Source organism: Nipponia nippon, unplaced genomic scaffold, assembly GCF_047370975.1.
Source record: "Nipponia nippon isolate SJK-2023a ecotype South Korea unplaced genomic scaffold, ASM4737097v1 scaffold_8, whole genome shotgun sequence".
NCBI classification, from domain to species: domain Eukaryota; kingdom Metazoa; phylum Chordata; class Aves; order Pelecaniformes; family Threskiornithidae; genus Nipponia; species Nipponia nippon.
The window spans coordinates 21,345,897-21,364,570 of record NW_028262402.1 but is presented as its reverse complement, the minus strand read 5'-3'; the positions used below and the strand labels follow the sequence as shown (position 1 = coordinate 21,364,570).

Sequence of the window (18,674 nt, the reverse complement as noted above, 5' to 3'; positions counted from 1 at the left end):
ATTTCAATAGAACACAGGGTACAACTGGAAATAGTTAATGGATCTGAGGGAGCAGAGCTACCTTTTGCAACAAAATATTTGTCTTTGAACTTTGGAATAGGACTGTCAGACTTTTTTTTTAACCTCTGTCTAAGCCAAAAACCCCCCTAGTTCCAAATGGCCATCCTTTAGTTCAACAGTAACTTCTAAAATGCTCTTATGGGTACTAAAGTAAATAAATATCTTTCTGCTATTTGCATCTTTCACAGCTGCACCGTTTGACTAGGAGGAACTGCAAGCCCATCAGTGGCTGCAGACATGACAATCTCTGTCATGGTGGAAGGACATACTTTAATAGAGAAAAGCCAGCTTCACGTCTTTGGTAAAAGAGTGTGACCATGCTGGGGCTAAGATTGTGTGCCTGGTTACATCACAGGTGGAGCTGGTACGGTGGACATGGCTTATGTTACATTTGTTTTGCCTGACCTGTTTTCCTTTTCTAGATCACAGTCAGAGATGCTGATAGCACTTTGTCCTCTTCAGGTTGCTCAGTTCCCTTCTTTATTCACTAGGCAATTCTGTCAGCCCTTCTTAAATCTCTGAGAACTTCAGCATTGCTCTTACAGATTCTTCACTGAAACTTTCCCTTGGCTAGAAAGCACAGAGGAAGAGCCTCAAGGCTCAGAAATGCATAGGAAGGCACAGAAAGAAACAAGTTGTGGATCTCAGCACAGAGCCCAGTATTGATTTAAGAGATCTGCTGACTGCCCCATTCTCACTTTTTATCCTGTCTGCCCAGCATGCCTTGCTAGCACTGATCATTTACAGGATCTGTAAGTGATTGTCTCTCCCCGTTCCATCCTATCCTAGGACATTCCATCTGCAGTTCACTTGTGCACCTTTCCACCCAAGCAGAGGCAAGGTGCCTAGGAAAGAGTAGGCAAGACAGCAAAGGCAGAGCTCAGGCTGCACTGTACCAGAGAAATTAGGTGTAGTGCTCTGGCGAGGCTGGAGAAATCAGCTTTGAGAGGTGACGGCAAGACCCTGATCAGCCCTCCTATATTACCAGGGCTGGACTTATCCAAGGGTGCTTACAAAGCCTTTTTGCTCAGGGCATACTGAGGTCAGAATTTGGGCACCAAGCCAAGGCTGTGGCTTGGGCCAAATCACAGTAAGTCACATTGCCAGAATATTGTCAACAGACATTCATTTTTAATTCCTATTTGGCAATTCATACTGGCAAAACTTCTCTTGCCCTGTCAGGTTTCAGTTAAATCAGGCCACAAGTTCAGAAGTTATGGGAAATCATACACTGACCCACATATTACATTACATTTGTTTTCACTGGATACCAGGCAAGAAAAGCCTTTCAGGAATTTAAAGCATATCTTCAAATGTGTCGTAGATAAATTGCAAACACCAGTTTTCATCCCCTGGGTAAAAGAACTCCAGTGTTCCCATGAAGGTACATGCCCAAATTTTTCTACCTGTGCTCCTGCAAGATTCACTGACACAAAGGGGTGCATCGTGAGGTTACTCCTAAGTCCTTGAACACATGTCTTGAAAGCTGGGTGAAAGGATTGCAGCCTGAGATTCTGGGACTACAGGAGAAATAGTAAACAAATGCTAACAATGAAGTAAAAATTACATTTTGTGCATAAATTCATCATTCTTTGAAAGATACAAAATTACTTCTCAGCCAGACCTAAACCCATAAGAAGCGCTACTAAGAAAGCAATATTATATATTGCAAATTAAGAGAACATTAAGAAAGACTGTGTATGAGAGAAGGTAGAAACCAGCTGGCCTAGCAGTAGGTATTCAAATGGAAACTGAAAAAACAGCTTATCCAAAAAAAGTCTAGGTAAATTTCACTTCAGCAAAGAGTTAGAAATCTTGATATCCTGTTAAAATCTCAAACTCCAGCAAGCAAGTTCATTACATTGCTTCTATTGCTGCTGCTGGAATAGGAGAAAGTGCATGGATGGGACAAGAAACATGACTTGCTTATGGTGAACACTGGTTACCTTAGCGGAAGCAAGTTTGTGTACAATTACAAGAACCCTAGTTACACGTAAATTTTGAGAGCCAAAAGACAACAGCCATCTGACCCATTATCTGCAATCAAGTGCCACCTTTGCTATAGTATTTACATTTGTACTTTTTATTACCTGTATTCTTCAGGGTGATGAATGGGAAACTTCACTACAATTTTACTGCCTTGGATAACCTTATGGATCGCCTGTGGGAAAATAAGCTAATTCCAGGTAAGGGCAGCTCCGTACCTCCACAACTTGCTACATCTGTTTGCCCATGTTGTGCAATCATCAGAAAATTCTTAGAGAGCTTTGCCAAAGCTGATGTTAATAAAAATTCATTATTTTCCTACTTGTCTTTACCTCATGTCCATGTAAGTGTAAACAGTGTGAGCAAAACACTATTAGAGCATTTAAGACAACACAAATGGGTTTACATTGCTTTCAACAACAGTTTGAGATGTATAAATTGGGAAATGAGATCTCTTGAAGAGGAGAAAGTTTTGTACCCATTAATGTGTACCTAAAAGGGCCAGAGAAGCAGATACTCAAGGTATAGCTTCCCTTGAATATCTGCAAACATCCACTGTTTAAAGTTCCCTCTGAGCCCTGAATTTATGATGGTAAGTATTAGTATTGATTACTATAGTCATTGACAAATAACAAGTGTGAGCAACCTCAAATCTGAAATACTCCTGGTGGGGACATGTAGAAACAGGAAAGAAAGCCCATTTAATGTTGCTTCTTCATTAGCAAGTTTGTTTCAGATAATCCAATAACCCCTTTGTTAATCAAAAGGAGACAGCGTTCACAAAAAAAGGAGACCAATCTTTTGTGTCTTTTTTAGGATTTGAATTGATGGGGAATCCATCAGGATATTTTTTAGATTTTGAAGATAAAGAACAAGTAGTAAGATGGAGAAACTTAATTACACTTCTGGCCAGCAGATACATAGGTAAGTTCCAAAAAAAAAAAAAAAAAAGAACAAAAAGGCCCAGTTATTTATTCTGTTGTAATCCCTTCTAACTACCTGAAAAATTTCTGTGTATTGTGATCAATTTCAAGACCCTGGATTTCAGCACAGAACAGGAAAAAACGCGTGCCAAAACAGACAATGGGATAACAGCCCCTTTTTTTGCTTATCCATGACCACCATCCTGAATGAGTAGTGTGTTCAGGATAGCACATTTGGCCTGCCTCTGAGGACTGACTGTTAACTTCATTATATTGTTGTGGTTGTAAACCACCAGCTTGCACTAGGGCGTGATAACCTGAATACTTCCCACATGCCAGCTTCAAATATCTATAATGAGACAGAAGCCTCAACCTGAATTAAGGCTAGGTGAGTGCCCTAACCACACGGCTGTAATTCACATTACCTCCCTTTCACCTTTCACTTTTTCAAGTATTGCTGCATTTCATCAAAAACAAGAGATCATTTTGAAACTATCAAAATCACATTTTCCTCATTATTAAAAATAGATGATATTTATACCCTGTTGTGGCTCTGGGTGCTGAACCTCGCCTGCAGCCTTAATTGATAGGATAGTCTGGATCAGTGATTAATTGATAGGGTTGTCTGAATATGCAGCTCACTGATAAATGAGGCCTCTCCTACAGATAGGTATGGATCAGAGCATGTTGCTAAATGGAATTTTGAAACATGGAATGAACCAGACCACCACGACTTTGACAATGTGTCTATGACAGTGAAAGGTAAGCATGTTTTGGAGCACTCACTAGTGTAGTAAAGTGAGACACGTGTGTGGGGTGGATGGAGGGGTGACAGTGAGAAAGGAGAGATGCTGGCAAAGAAATAAAGTAGATAGGAGAGATAAGGAATGTGAAAGGTATACCTAGTCTGTTCTGCTAAGGTCATGTTACTGACTACACTTTGTTCCCTGCTTGGACATCAGTATAAATACAGGGATAGTAGAACAGGAAAAACAGAACAGGAGTTACACTAAGAAGGTGCAGTTCATTATTTAGATATGAAGTACAGTTACTGGGAGTAAGGGGGTGAAGGGTGGAGTAAGAGGAAAACTGTTCATTGATAGATGCATGATTTGGGAACCTGTCCTCACAAGACGTTTGGAAGAACCTTGTGAATGCAGCTGAGGTTTTGGTTGTTGTTTCTCGTGTTGTCAGTGCATAGGGAAGAGTAGCCTCAGTTTGTGAGGTCCTGCCAATAAATGCAATAATAGAGTTATAACATCTCCCTGTAGTTTTAGGTCAAGATTCTATTTTGAATTGTCATCTTTGATATATGCATCTGCTTGGACTTCAGGGTTTCTCAACTATTATGATGCTTGCTCAGAAGGATTAAGAGCAGCCAGTCCTCTACTAAAATTTGGAGGGCCTGGGGATTCCTTCCACCCCTTACCCAAGTCACCCATATGCTGGAGTCTTCTGTGTCATTGCTATAATGGAACCAACTTCTTCACAGGGGAGACTGGTGTAAGGCTGGACTACATCTCTCTCCATAAGAAGGTCAGTCCAAGATTTCAGTTTAAGGCTGTTGTTTTAATCAGTTCAATCCAAGTTACGTTGATTTCCGTATGAGTGTCCAGCCTATAGCAGGAAGCATGGCTACCTGTTCTAACAAAACTTTGAAGATGTTCAGTTGCAAGACTTCAACTCAAAGCAAATTTGCCTTCGCCTAATTCCCAGGGGGAAACAACTCCTCTACCTCTTTTCCATTTTATATTCTAGGAGGAGCTCATGCAAACAGCACATGCTGTAATGGATTAGGTAAAAATACTATTACTGTCTGCCCACAGCTCCTCAGGGACTCCAGGAACATGTTTTCAGAATATATTTATGTCTGTATGTTATGTCTGTATGTTTACTACTGTTTGCTCACTTTCACTACGCAGATATGAAATATTGTTGCAGGGAGGTGGGAATTCTCTCTACATCTTGCAACAAGAAGTAGAAGCAGTTGAACAAATTCAGAAGCTGTTTCCGAATTTTGCTTCTGTTGCCATATACAATGATGAAGCAGATCCAATGGTTGGATGGTCCATTCCACAACTGTGGCGAGCTGATGTAACCTATGCAGCTATGGTTGTAAAGGTAACTCAGTTCATTGACAGTCTTGTCACAGTAGGGTCTCCTGATCTATTAAGGCAGTTGCAAAAGTAGTAGACTTACAGTCAATTTTTAAGCAGCTACTCAGAATAATAGGTCCAACAAAAGGAGAGCTCCCTATTGATACAGCTAGGGTTTCCCTGAATAGTCTGTTTTCAGTAGCTTTATTTAGTTTGTATTAGTCTTCTTCATCTTCCCTTTAAAAAAAACCCAACTGGTTTAAAAAAAAACCAAAACAAACCTAGCATTCCATGTGTTGGAGAATATGCCAGATATTGTATACAGTCCCCCAGTTAGGTCCACCTGATAAGACTATACCCACACATCCTCTCTCCATGTAATACTATTGCTGTTATCTCACTGCTGCTAGCTATCAGCTCACTCACATGAGACATTATTTCCCAGCTCCTTCATAAGTTTATCTCATCAAGGGACAATCAAGTGTAATTAAGAAGTCCCTTGAGCTCTCAACATAAGCCCATTCTTTGGTTTTGGATAATGACTGTACACATGGTCTTATTAATTACTGCTAGTCATTACTGCTGTTGATCAGAAAAGCAGAAGGAGAAGAGAATGCTCAGCATTCCTGCCATGCAGGAATTATAGCCTGGCCACAGAGCAAGCTCAGCTCTTGCCCCTGCATAGCAATAGTTCCCACTTGAGGCCTGTTGTTTTGCGATCCACTATACACTATACAGCATCCAGAGTCCAAGTGCTCCTGTGCAAAGTAGTAATTCCCAAACCTGGGAGCATGTATGTCACCCTGAAACAAGACATGTCTTATCAGCTTCTGTGGAGACAAAGGCTCCCAGCTCCTTTAGGCTGCATACAGAAGCAGTCTTCTCCAAAGCAACAAGTCACTGCATTGCAGGGAGCTTGTGAGAGCAAACAACAGTGTTTATAAAGACATGGTGATATGAAGGGAGAAAAAAAGACAGATCCAATGCAAAATTAAGATTTGGGTGGATAGGAGCTGGAGCCCTGTGTTCCTTCAGGGACACAATTATGAGACCTTTTTAGTTGTCAGCCTTCTGAAGTTCTGTTTGATTCTGATACTTAGGCACAATCTGGTAAACAGAGAGCTTGGGAGCTCTGACCTTTTGCAGGAAAGCAGCACAGCGACCAATGAAATACCAGGAGAACTAATTCCATGTTAGCATCAAGTGGGTAAAATTGGTTACTGAGGAACAGAATCCAGGACCAGCTCCCAGACACTTGTGTAATGGGTACGAAGTAACTCCAGAATTGGAGAACCATTTAGATTTAATTCATATGGTAAATCAAGATTACTAATTTAATATTCACGACAGAGGAGCATCATTTGTAGTGCAGTAGCCAAGGAAATATATTCATAATTTATGCAGAATACTAGTAATAGTTATTTCAGAGACTTTTTACTGGCAAAACTATGTGGATACTTCAAATTTTCCAGTGATTAATGTATCACCTAAAGAACAGTTTCTTCAGGAGTTGTGAGGAACAGTTTAGTTCTTCAAACTTTTCTAAATGGCAGAGTGACAGCTCTTTTCAATATACTGTAAAGATTTTAAAAAAATACAGACGTCGTGTATTTGTTGGATTTTCTCCAGGGTGAAGTTCTGTCTTCTCTATGACATTGTAGGTAATCATCCAGCATCAAAACCTGCTCATTTCCAAAGCCAACAACACCATCAACTACACACTGCTGAGTAATGACAATGCCTTCTTGAGCTACTACCCCCATTACTTCACACAGCGGACTCTGACAGCACGTTTTCAGATGAACAATACAAAGCCACCTCATGTCCAGATGGTGCGGAAACCAGTGCTGACTGTCATGGGCTTGCTGGCACTGCTAGGTATAGTAACCACTGATTAAAGAGCACATCAATAACCTCTTCTACCTAGGAGCTTCCTGCTTACGAGAGATTATTCCAAGCCATCTCACCATTGATAAAGCAGGATTTCTCCTATGTTCTGTTTACCAACTGCGTTAAGAAAATCAAACTTCATTTTCTCTGAGAAATTAATAGCTCAGGAGATGTTCCTGGCAGTCTGTTATCCATTTGATTTAATTTACTGCTTTGTTTATACACTCTGTATGCCAACCACTCCTTTTTTGTTGCCTGGTACTCCCCTCTTGTGCCATCACATCAGGCTGCAAATGTCTTTAAGAAATCCCCACAGCTGGAAGACCCACGCAGCATATTAAAGGAAGAACTTAATTCACTGTTACATGCTTAAATGTTGCTAGCTGAACTGCTAAGCATAAGAACTGCTGCAGTATGTCCATGCTCTGCTGTTGTAAAATAAGCCTGACTGAATACTATACCTGGTAAAATAAGCTAGAACATAGCTTAACTTACAGATCCCCATATTTTGACCCTTCCTGTATCAGAAGCTGCTACAGGACTAACTAGCAGTGATGCTTACAGAGTTGTCACGTTTTTTAAAGGTGAAAAGCAGATTTTTGCAGAAGTGAACAGCAGCGAAGGCGAAAGCATTCAGAACAGCACAATTGGTGTCCTGGCATCTGTGCACACCCCAAGTGAGATGCAACCCTCAGACAGCTGGCAAGCTACTCTACTGATGTATTCAAGTGAGGATAACAGGACTTCATCCAACATCAGCACCGTCACAGTGAATGCCACCCACTTCCCCAAACTTAGAGGTAAACAAACATCATGTAGGCAGCTCACATAATTGATCTTTAGGATAGAACATCTGCTGAAACACTTCTACTGAGTTGCCTTTCATTGCAAGAATGAGTTTCATTTGCTAACTTTCTCATTTTTTGGGCACTCCCAGATTTTCTGAGATATGATGGTGCTCTTCTAGGAAGGATTCTTTCCTAATGCCTGCACTTCGACCCTGCCTTTAATGGCAGCTGCAAGTGCCACCTTTTTGGAAAGTTATTAATCTCAGAGTACTTGGCTGGATATTGCCAGGCAACAATTCCCTTACTGGAATGACTCCAAGACAGCCAACATGACCACATCATTACATGGTTGATGCAGAAATTTAAACTTGGCAAATTGTAGAGCCTTGTAAGAGTGCTAGCCTCGTGACTTTTCAGTGGAAGCCAGGCTCTGAAGTGCTGAAATCACTTTTGAGAAGGTAGACTTAAATACCTTCTGCTAAATTTATTCTTGTCAATCTTTAAATCCAAGTAAAGAGTTTACTCTCTTTCATTTGTGTTCCTAAAGAGATGGTGTATGTGACCTATTACCTGGATAACAACCAAACCAATCCCTACCTGAAGTGGAAAAAGCTAGGAAGCCCTGACTTTCCTTCCCCAGAACAGTTCCAGCAAATAAGGGATGCTGAGGTATGACCATGTGTTTGCTTGAAGTGTTATATGGGTAAAGTGCTTGTGAGTTGGTTAACTACAGCTAAAGAGACAAGAAATCAGCTCAGGTAGTCAAAATTTCCTTAGCTGACAGTCATACGCGTCTTATATACCTATGAAAATGCATTTGCAGTCACGCAGAGAAATGTAGCTGATGATACACAACTGATACCTTTGCATTTATGTTATACAAGAGACTAAATATAGATGACCAGCTTCTTTGCTACTGGCCTACCCTTAACTAAGGAGGCAGAGTTGCTCCAGAGCAAGTTCCACCTTCTCTCTGAAACTTCAATGAGCTTTGAGGCCCTTTCTGTTCTGTCTCCCCAAATAAGTCACATGGCCCTGTGTATGTTAGAGAAGGGCCAATTGCTGCATTAGAGAGTTGAAATGAACCCCCTTCAATAACAGAAAACAAACAGCTCCCCGAGGTGGAAACTACCCAGTGCAAGTTCAGAAGACACTTGGCATCTCTTAAGGGCTCACAGGGAGGACTGCAGTTTCCCCTCATTCTCACCAGTTCCGAATGCACCCCGGAGGGGACTGAGGAATAAGTCCTCTCTGAGGACTCCTCTTCTCCCTCCTGAGAAAAGTCATGCCCAGATTACTTAATGTATGCAAGAATATGTGAGCAGCCTGTCACTTTAGCTCGCTCTTCCATAGTTTCCCTATGCATTCAGACCCATGGGCTAAAATAAAGGAGGCCACCTTTATCCCCTTCAGGGCCCATAGACAGTAATTGCCTTCTGACTTTGGTGTACAGTACTATGTTTTCTCTTCCCAGTCACCATAACTCACTATTGCTAAGGCCTGTGGGATAGTGTAGGAGCCATCAGATCTTCCTTCAAAAGGGCAGCAGCAAGGTTTTAGATACTCTTGGCCACCTGGTGAAACCTCATCCTCAGAGACCCACTGAGTGGCTGTTGTAGCTAGCAATAGCTTTCACTGCACACTGGGAATCCATAGCTAAGAGACAGGGGTGTGGTTTGTAAAGACCACTAGCCTGAAGGGCATCCATGGGAGGTTACTAAAAGTGACAGATTGCACAAAGGTCGTTTATGATCAACCCAGTTTGTGAGACGGACAAACCCTCTTGTTTCCTGAAGAGCTCGAAAACAGGCGAGAGAGAAAAGTCTCCCAGCTTGAAGAACTTTGATGGCACTTATCAGTACCAACTCTACTGGAAATTTACAGTCCCAAAGTAAATACACTGTCACTTTACACTGATGTAACAGCTGGCCTTTAGGTGCTGTAATGAAATACTATTCACAACACTTCTCTTCGGCTCCACAGGACCCGGTGGCCACAGGCCCATTCCCATTTCCTGAAGGTGGCATCCTGACACTGAAGCAAGACTTTCCCGTTCCCTCGGTCTTTCTTATCCACATCTGTGCAAGACCCCGATCTGTTCCTGATCAAGTATGTGTTGTATTCTGCTGTCAGGCTCACCAAATTAGAAACTGCTTCCTGCTTTAAGTCTGACTAAGAAGAGCAGGACTAGCATATGGGCCTATTATTTGTGGCTGCTTAGTAAATAAACAATTCTTCTCTCCTTTGATGAGAAGGCTCTCCAAGACATAATTCAAGATAAAGCATTCCACAGAAAGTGATAGGAGCCGTCACTGAGATAAATGCAAGTTTTTCCATGGTAGGAAAATAATAATGTGGTACTGGGAAGTGCAGTATCTTTTTTAAAATCACATTGTGTGCTACCAGGCTTGACAACAGCTCTCCAGTTAATAATTGATAGCTAAAAATAGAATGGAGTCTGTCATAGATTAGACATCTGTATCTTCTCATTCAGTCTCACCCATGTTCATTGTGGTGCCCAGAGCCTCTGAAAGTCCTCGGCAAGGTTGACAAGTTGAAGACATAGGCTACAAAGCCACAGAGCCAGGAATTTTGGTTCTTCCCCTGGTCTCAATGGAAAGAATCAATGCAAATAATTAGTAACGAAGGATGAACACAGAAATCTGACCTGGCTGATTGGTTTCTACAGTTTTCTTACATGAGCATGTGTCTTTGGACAGGTGACCGGTGTTCGTTTGATCCCTCTCACAAAGGGGCAGGTCATTGTGTTGTGGGATGATGGCTGTGTAAATTCAAAGTAAGTAGCTTTTAAAATAAAATGGATATAACCACATTACCAGCACATTACTCCCTAAGTTGCCACCAGTTCTACAAAGTGAAATGAGTTCACAAATTAATGACTGCTTGCTCCTTGAGAGATGTTACAGTGTGTTTGTCTGACAAAATGAACTGTAGGACCTACATGCAGTAACTATGGAGAGCAACCCTGACTAATTTGTGGTCTTAGCAAGGGAATCTGCCTGTTGCTCACCAGCATCCAATGGCATTTTTGACGGACTTGCCTTCAGCACAACAGACAGGAAAATCTGTGATAAAAGTTGTATTAGCAGCAGGTGCCTAGGTGGGATCTTGCACATCCCTGGTAAGGGATGTGAGCTGGAAGGGAAAACCTCCAGTTCCTTGCTCCAGCAAGCTGTACTAGACTGGAAACTCTGCAGGTGAACTGTCAGAGACAATCCAGTGTACATCCAAACTCCCTCAGGAAGCACTGACTTAGCTCCTTTCAAGCCAGTTTCCCTAGACTCTTCAGCCTTGATAACCCTGGTTTCGGAGTAAAAGATGCTTAACAGTTTGTGGTGCTCCAGGTGCCCAATACAGCAAGTCAAGTCAGTCTGGGTGTCCTTCTGTGGGCTGGTGGAGCCATGGTTCTTCCGAATACTGACAATTCATGCCATCCCACGTTTGGTAGGAATGAGTCAACTGAATATTTCCTATTTTTGGACTTCTTTATTGAAATGGCCTTGAGATGAGGATTTGATTGCTCACTGCATTATCAGTTGTATTTACTGAGCTGTCTGGTTTTGTTTTCTAGATGTATAAAGACATTTGAAGTGGAGTTCTCACCAGATGGAGAAGCATACCAACGGATTAATGCCAAAAATACAATATTCACTCTCTGGGTCTACAGTCCAGGTAAGGCAATGATACGCATATTATGTAATCTGTCATGTTAATAGGGCCACTCATGAGTGTGTGAAACATCATTTAGTAACTATTGAAGGTACATAGCTTGCTATGGATACACACTCTCCCGTCACAAATAAAAGCACGTCCCTTCCTTTAGGACCACATTCTCAGTGAAAGCCATATTCTCAAGGTCAAGCACTAATTGACAAATAGTCATGAGGGCATTATTAGGAGTATTGCCATGAGTAAATTCCCTGTCACAGAAACCAAAGTCACCCAGCTGCAGGCCTGGCAAGCTCTGAGAGGGAAAGCAGCATTTTTGTCTCTATCTGTAGCTGGTGTAAAAGCATACAAAAATGAGAACAAAAAAAGTTGCTCCACATGACCAGAGCTTGGTGTTGTGCTCTTGGTAGTAGACTCACAGCAAGGCAAATCTGAGGTTTGGGCTCAGTTCCACAGGTATTGGCCATGCCTGTGCCTAAATGTGTGCAGTGCTCTTGGGGCAGGGCAGTAGAAGCAAACTGCTTTGGTAACACTGGTTTTGTACCACTGAGTCTTGAGGTGTTAGACTGCCTAAGGATATGGCATCAACACACAAATAAGTGGGAGGTCACATCCACCTTTCATGGAGGGGCTGGTTGTCTTGCATTTATTGTTCTGAGCTGCTCCAGGGGAAGGTCGCAATTCTGCTCTTGTCATGGTCACCTGTCCCTATTCCCGTACCCTTTTATGGCTTGGCAATCTTAAGCTATTGAGGTGCTCCCTTGTAAGAATGGAAGAGGTCCTCCTGTAGGACAGTTTATCATGGCTATCTGAACACCTAGCCAAGGAGAGACCCCCTGTCTTTGCTGTTTCCCAGAGCTTTCTCTTTAGCCCTGACTAGCTGCTAGTTTAGATGTTTCGCATTACAGGGTAGTGAGTTTCATCTTTGTCAAGAGGCAAAGCTTCTCCCAGAGCCTGTGGTCATTTCTCCTCAAGTACAGCCTAGGTGTAGTAGAAACATACCTAGATGAAAAACACTGAAAGAAGGCAGTGATGTTTTCTTTGGGTCTTTTTTTTTGTTGTTTTTGGGGCTTTTTTAACCAAATGTAGTCTAATTCGCATTGTGACTGTCCAACAAGTATTACTAATAAGCACTGATCGGAGCTGTGTGAAAGACAGACAGACCTTGCTTCAAAATGGTACTAATAAAGAGCAATTCAGATGATAGGTTTTTGCCAGAAACACAAGCTCATCTTAGCCTGAGAAACTCTTAGCATCAGCAGTGGGTGCATAATAAATTTCAGAGCTATTATTGCAATGTGAAGGCTACACAGGTAAGCAAGTGACTGACATGACTGTAAATCATGGGTAAGGCAAATCTCTGAAAGTAGGATTCATTATCATCTAGTGCTACACATCTGGGGAACCTACCAGATTTGTTTGTTTGTTTCAAAAACATAAAGGAAAAGACTGCTTGAAAAAATCTCACATCTCAGCAGCCTTTATTGCTAGGTACTTTCTTCTTACTCATTATTTCTATCATTCTTTTTCTTTTAGAAAAAAAATACTAAAGCACACATAATAGTCAAATAGATGAGAAAAAACGTTTCTATCGCTTGTGAGGTTAAAGACTTTGCTAGTGAAGGCTGTGTTCTTTGAACTGGATCAAGGATGAAAACCAGCAGAGTCACAGAACATCAACTCACATACCTTTGGAGCAAGTGGTGCTGCTTCCTGAGTTGAGCAGAGGGTTTTCAGACAGCCTGCATGCTTCTTGTTCTGCTTCTTTGTTGATCCTGTCCCCACATAACCTGTTCCAAAGGCACAATTCAGGCAGAAAAGTAAGTCAGAAAAAAGGAAATTACTAGTTGTGGGTTGCAGAAAATGTCATAGCCTTCTTCCAAAGGGACCGCTGGGACAGCAGTCCTGTAGCTGTACTTGCAAATCCTAATGAGGAGAGAGGAGGTCCTTGGTACAACAAAGAAAAAGAGCCACTGCTTGGCCATGAGGAATTTATAATCATTTTTAGTTAGACAGGCACAGACACACTTACACAGGGTGCAGAACGGATTTCACTACTTCCCCAGCGCATTCCACAAACCTACATTTCATAGGAGTAGTGCCTGCTCCACATCCTCCAAGCATCACAGGTGTCAGCCTTTCACAGTGATCATTTCTAACCTTTTCATTTGCAGGAAGCTCAGTCTCCGGCTTTTACAGAGTGCGTGCCATTGACTACTGGGGGAAGGCAGGCCTGTCCTCTCTTCCTGTGGAGTATGTTGAAGCTTTCAAGTGACTCTGAAGAGTGGTGCCTCCCTTGGTGACTGAGTGGTGTATGCTCCCTGAAAATGACAACTCCCCAGAAAAATAAACTCCTCCCAAGCTGAGGAGGGAGTATTGAGAGGACCTGATGAAGCAAGTTAGGAATGCAAGTTAGAAGCAACTGCCCCTATTAACTCTTCAGAGCTCCAAAGACAGCGTTATCAAACAGCCACAACTGACAACCCAGCTGGTACAATTGCAAGAGGCTGCCGTAGGACTGGGATTCAGCTTGATAACTAGGAATTATGGGAACAAATATTTATTGTTCCCTATTTTACACTGAGCTAATGGCCAGGACAGCCAAAGATTTATAGAGGTCACAAACTGCAGCAGGAACAGGACCATCACTTCACTGTATGAGTGAGGATGGCAGCAAAGGCACAAGGAGGACCTGTCTGAGGGTGAACTGCCTGCCCCAGCTGCCAGGCTGTCTTGACATAATGGTTTGATGGAAAAGCGCAGAGCAACCAGGTGCGTCAAGAGCATGAAGTGAAGGATCCCTGCTTCCCCACCTTTTAGTCACACATGCTCCAGTGGCTTATTTCAGAGCTAGATGTATGAGGTTCTTCACCTGCTCACAGAGGGGTTTCCACCCAGCTCTCTCTGCCTTTGTAGCTGTTGTTTGGATGCCAGAGCTATTCCCCTCACACAGGCAGAGGAAGGGGAAGCAGCTCATCCTCAAAGGGGAAGAAGGCACAGGAGAAGCTCTAGCCTCCAGACTTCCCTGCCTTTTCTGCTTTCTGCTCTTTCCCAAGTCACATGTTTGCACTGTGGCTATCAGCCGCTGCCTCTTTGTGGTGGAGGCTCTAATCCTGAAAGGCCCTCTTTCTCTCCATTGCTGTCACCTAGCCTGGCCTTCTACAGCCCTTAGAGCTAACTTCTCTCCCTAGCATGCCTCTCAGACTGTAAGTGACCTGAGGCTTGGCTTTGGGTCGCCAGGAGAAAGCTGAAAGGTTACTTTGAGCCTTTTGTGTTTTCATATTACAGGTGAGCACACTCTTGAATATAACAGGGCTGCTACTGACAACCAGTTAGGAAATTAACCAGGAACACTCTGAGCTTCTGTGCTTTGCAAAGGATGTGCACAAGCCTGTGATAGCCCCAGATTATGGGCTACAGAACACCTCTGGCTGTCCTTGCAGCTGCCAAACACTTTATGTAACAGCAAAGTTCCCTGAAATTGCAGGGGTGTTTTTTTACTCTCCCCTTTCCACAACTGGCACAGTTTGAACTGTGCCTTTAAAATGATTGTAGAGGGAAGGATAATGCCAGTGAAAACAGCTGGAGTGTTTTCCATAAGAGGAGCAACTTTGTCACACAAACAAATCCCCTACTGCTCTCTTTGCTGACATCAGCCAACTCACCAACATAACAACAAAGACTGCATATTTGATGAAACATTCAAGTCTCAGACAAAAAAAACAAGTTTGCACAGTAGGAGAGAGCTGAACTACCTCAAGTGGCCTCACTTTTACAGCACAGAAAAGAAACATACAAAAAGTCAGTATACATGAGATGAGGCCTTGTATCTCCTTACCTTCTGGTTACTTGTTCATGTGCTTATGCTGAAAGTTAGCCTTAAAAGATTCATTTTTTCACAGAATTCAGATGAAATATTTCTTGCCTCAGTGAACTTTGAATGAGGAGCGTTTGTCACATCCTAATCTGCCAGTTCCTCACCCGTAAAGGCTTGTGCAGAGCAGAAAAGGGCCATTGGAACCTACATAATTGATAACTTCCCCAGTGTCAGAGAAGTTAGTGAGAAGTTCTACTTGGATGGAGATAGTAAATACATTTCAAAGTTGTTATAACTGCCCCTAAGTGAAGAATCAGAATATGCAGTTAAATAAAATCTAGCAGTTAAGACATATTGTTTTGCCAGTATGAAGTGGAAACACAGAAAAAATTACTTTTAGAAATATTCAAATATCGGTCCTTGAGAGATTTCAGTGCATCTGAAGGAGGGGAAGGTACAGGAGCTTGAGAAGACAGTTTACCCTGTTAGGATGTACTGTTTGAGAAGCCTCCTGCTTTAAAATTTTCACACACTGGCAATCAGAATATAGCAGTCTTTATCAAACCAAGGACCATGCACTAGTTACAGGTGTTTGAAAAAAAATGAAGCATAGCTGTCGTGAAGAGTATTGATTTTGCTATGCAGGGATGTAGTAGAAAATGTATATGTGTGCAAATCATGAAAAACAGAAGATCAAAAATCACTGCCCTGCTTTATTTAGCAGACAAACTTAAATTATACCTCACACAAGTGAGGTCAGTAATGGCATATATGAGGCAAATGATGCAGAGCTGATTGATGAGTCCCGGAGGAATATTTGGCTTTTGCAAAGGTGCAGAACAGAGAATGGTGATTCACTTACTTTTTCACTGTATTGAAGTCTGTCCCTATGGCAAGTGGTTTCCTTTAGGGCAAGTTATCATCTTTTAGAAGATTTTAGGCTGGGAGTTCTGCTGCCCCAGGATTTCTCCTTCGCAGCAGTGACAGACATGAGGCTTACAGCTGCCTCTTTGAAGTGATTTGTAATTGTCATGCTTACTTTTTTTTGTCTTATTAAAGTTTCAAGGTGAAATTTCTTACATTATTGTATTGCTTATTGAAGCCACAAAAAAGCAGAAATTTTATTTGCAAGGGCAGAGCTTAACATGTTGTAGATGCAAATAAAATCCAGTTTCTCAGGGTCAAGTCCAGGCACTTTGAAAATCTGTAACTAGGTCCCTCTTTTAGGGCTTTTACATCAAACATCATCCAAAGTGTGGAAGTCAGTGCTTTTTCAGGTATTTTCCTGGCAGTGGCAAATATGCATGGAAAGCGGAGGTGACACTGTCTATTCAGAAACAAGTTATGAATATTCAGCAAGATTTTTTTTCTTCTTCTTTGTTGCTTTGGTATAAACTTATTCCTTTAAGCAATGAGCAAGTCTAAACAATTGCAACAGAGAAGAGAATTTGATATTTCCAGGCTTGAATTTATTTCCAACAAAGTACAGAAGTTTTGGGCTGCCCTTGTCTTTTTTGTAATTTAATGTCTACAGAAAAATGCTATTTAATACTTGAAACTTGTGTTTTCTTTAACCATCTGTCACTGAATTTGCCTGATAAGGCTTCCAAAATTGCATGTTTAACTCTACCAGCTCCTCCATTACTGGGCAGTGATCAGCCCCCCCCCCCAGTTTCAGTTTTCAGAAGCACCAGATGTGCATAGTGCTAAGTGGGAGTAGCAGATGCTTAGCAGTTCTGTAGCATCAGAACCAAAGCAAGACTGCAGAGCACTCAGGTATGTCTCTTGCTGGCCATAAATCCAAATAGAAAAATCTGACTGCAACTGCAAGATTAGATTGTTTGCCTACTCTTCAAGCAAAAGCTTCTGAGACTATGTAACAGTTTTGCAACTGTTTGTTAAAATGAATGCTAGGGAAAACCTTTCAAAGGAGTGTTTGATATTGTCTAGTTGTGTATATACTGTATTTGCTACCATCTTTTGTGCTACCCAATAAAACCAGTTTTTAATCTTTCACATGAACTGTGTAAAAACAGGATCTGATCATTGTCTTCTGGAAACTGCTGAAAACTCTTGTGTCAACAACTTAATCTTGGGAAGTAAAGCCTATTCTCAAGGTATAAAAGATAGCTTGATTGGTGCAAGTTCCAACATTACATAAAAATGAAGTGTGAAGGGAGTGTGACCATAAGAAATTTCAAGGCTGAAGTAGGAACTTAAATGCATAGATTGCCTCAGTTACCATACCCCCATCATAACGTCAGATCTCAGGACTTGCAGTGTCCTTGCTGGAAGGAGGTTCACTGGTGTGTGAAGGACAATATCCTTGCAGGGTTCCTCCTGCTGTTGCACAGTTGTAGGCTTTCTGCCAGCACTGAAGAACCTTCAGAGGACAAAACAACAGTCCTTTTCATTTGTAAACAGCTTTTTCTTTCTCTAGTTAGTGGAAAGTTTGTGCAGGACAGAAATTATGACTTGGGACCTATACATGCACTTAAACCCAGGAATAATAGACTGGTTCTCATCAGCCAGCTCAAACAGCAGACAGAAGTGTGTCTGCCTCTAGACACACCCTAGATGTTTTATGTTGAACTCAATGGAGTAACAAGAGAAGTGTAAATCAGATCATAGTACACTCGTAGCTGCCTGCCCTACCCTACCTCATCGTTCACATTTCCTGCAGTCGGTGGAGACAAATGGATATAAGCTAACTCCCATCTGTTTATTCACTCACCAAAAGGGAATGTGTTCACCCAGTTCCTCCAAGATCAAAGCAGATTCCTGGCGCATAGGTAACTCAGTGGTGTATTCTCCCAGCATCACCACTATCCTCTTACGAACCTGGAGGCACAACATTGTGTGGCTGAGGAGGGATTTCACTGCCTAACTCATCTGGGCAGACTATACCAAGCACAATAGGGATGCACTTTGTGCTAGAACTCCCATCTGCTCTGGTCATACAGTTATAACTGTAGACATTAAAAATTCCACTTCTCTAGGACTGGTAGTATTGGTCTGAATGTCCTGGCCAAAGGCCAGGCTCCTTCAACTAAGGGTTAGTGTTGTCTAATCACTTGTGATACAAGTCCTAAGTTCACAGATCTCCACCCCAATACTTCCTCATGGGAGAGGGGGTAAGTGATGAACATTCAATCAATGCACTGACCTTGCACTTAGTCCAGCACGAAAGGCTGATATTTTTTTCAAAACTCAATAGTTTCTATCTATCTATGGTTTTTTGTTTGCATTGCCTGCTACTGCACTTCTGTTTCTGTCATTACCTTTAGATGGCAGTTCACCATCTTATTACCCATCAGGGTAGCTTTCCCTAGACCAGAAGAGCAAGGAACACCTTTATTCAGCACTGGCTGAGAACCTTAGGAGTCACACCTGGAAATCCTGGAAAATACAAGTCTGAGAGACT

The 18,674-nt window shown here is 42.0% G+C and overlaps 2 protein-coding genes across 26 annotated transcripts in view; one reads left to right on the top strand and one right to left on the bottom strand.

Moving 5' to 3' along the window:
• The window catches only part of SLC26A1 (solute carrier family 26 member 1), a 38,007-nt gene extending 24,283 nt beyond the window's left edge, over positions 1-13,724 (bottom strand). For 12 of the 19 annotated variants that reach the window (XM_087741827.1, XM_087741828.1, XM_087741837.1 and 9 more), the window contains exons 1-2: positions 13,594-13,724; positions 13,123-13,223 (exon numbers count right to left, since the gene is read on the bottom strand). Coding sequence is in view for 6 of the 19 variants with exons in the window: in XM_087741844.1 (XP_087597970.1) it covers positions 13,123-13,223; positions 13,594-13,601 (109 nt within the window). In the remaining 13 variants the exon portion in view is untranslated. Of the gene's footprint in view, positions 1-10,243; positions 10,347-13,122; positions 13,224-13,517 lie in introns of those variants that run through there. The other 7 variants (XM_087741842.1, XM_087741846.1, XM_087741843.1 and 4 more) reach the window with 4 other exon arrangements.
• Positions 1-17,266, top strand: part of IDUA (alpha-L-iduronidase) — a 48,335-nt gene extending 31,069 nt beyond the window's left edge. For 6 of the 7 annotated variants that reach the window (XM_087741850.1, XM_087741849.1, XM_087741852.1 and 3 more), the window contains 12 exons: positions 2,164-2,246; positions 2,863-2,970; positions 3,636-3,731; positions 4,303-4,505; positions 4,911-5,090; positions 6,727-6,943; positions 7,540-7,755; positions 8,291-8,412; positions 9,727-9,852; positions 10,464-10,540; positions 11,336-11,436; positions 13,608-17,266. In XM_087741850.1, the coding sequence (XP_087597976.1) occupies positions 2,164-2,246; positions 2,863-2,970; positions 3,636-3,731; positions 4,303-4,505; positions 4,911-5,090; positions 6,727-6,943; positions 7,540-7,755; positions 8,291-8,412; positions 9,727-9,852; positions 10,464-10,540; positions 11,336-11,436; positions 13,608-13,708 (1,630 nt within the window). In that variant the 3' untranslated portion in view covers positions 13,709-17,266. The remainder of the gene's footprint in view (positions 1-2,163; positions 2,247-2,862; positions 2,971-3,635; positions 3,732-4,302; positions 4,506-4,910; positions 5,091-6,726; positions 6,944-7,539; positions 7,756-8,290; positions 8,413-9,726; positions 9,853-10,463; positions 10,541-11,335; positions 11,437-13,607) is intronic. The other variant, XR_015700980.1, reaches the window with a different exon arrangement.
• Positions 17,267-18,674: the final 1,408 nt, after the last annotated feature.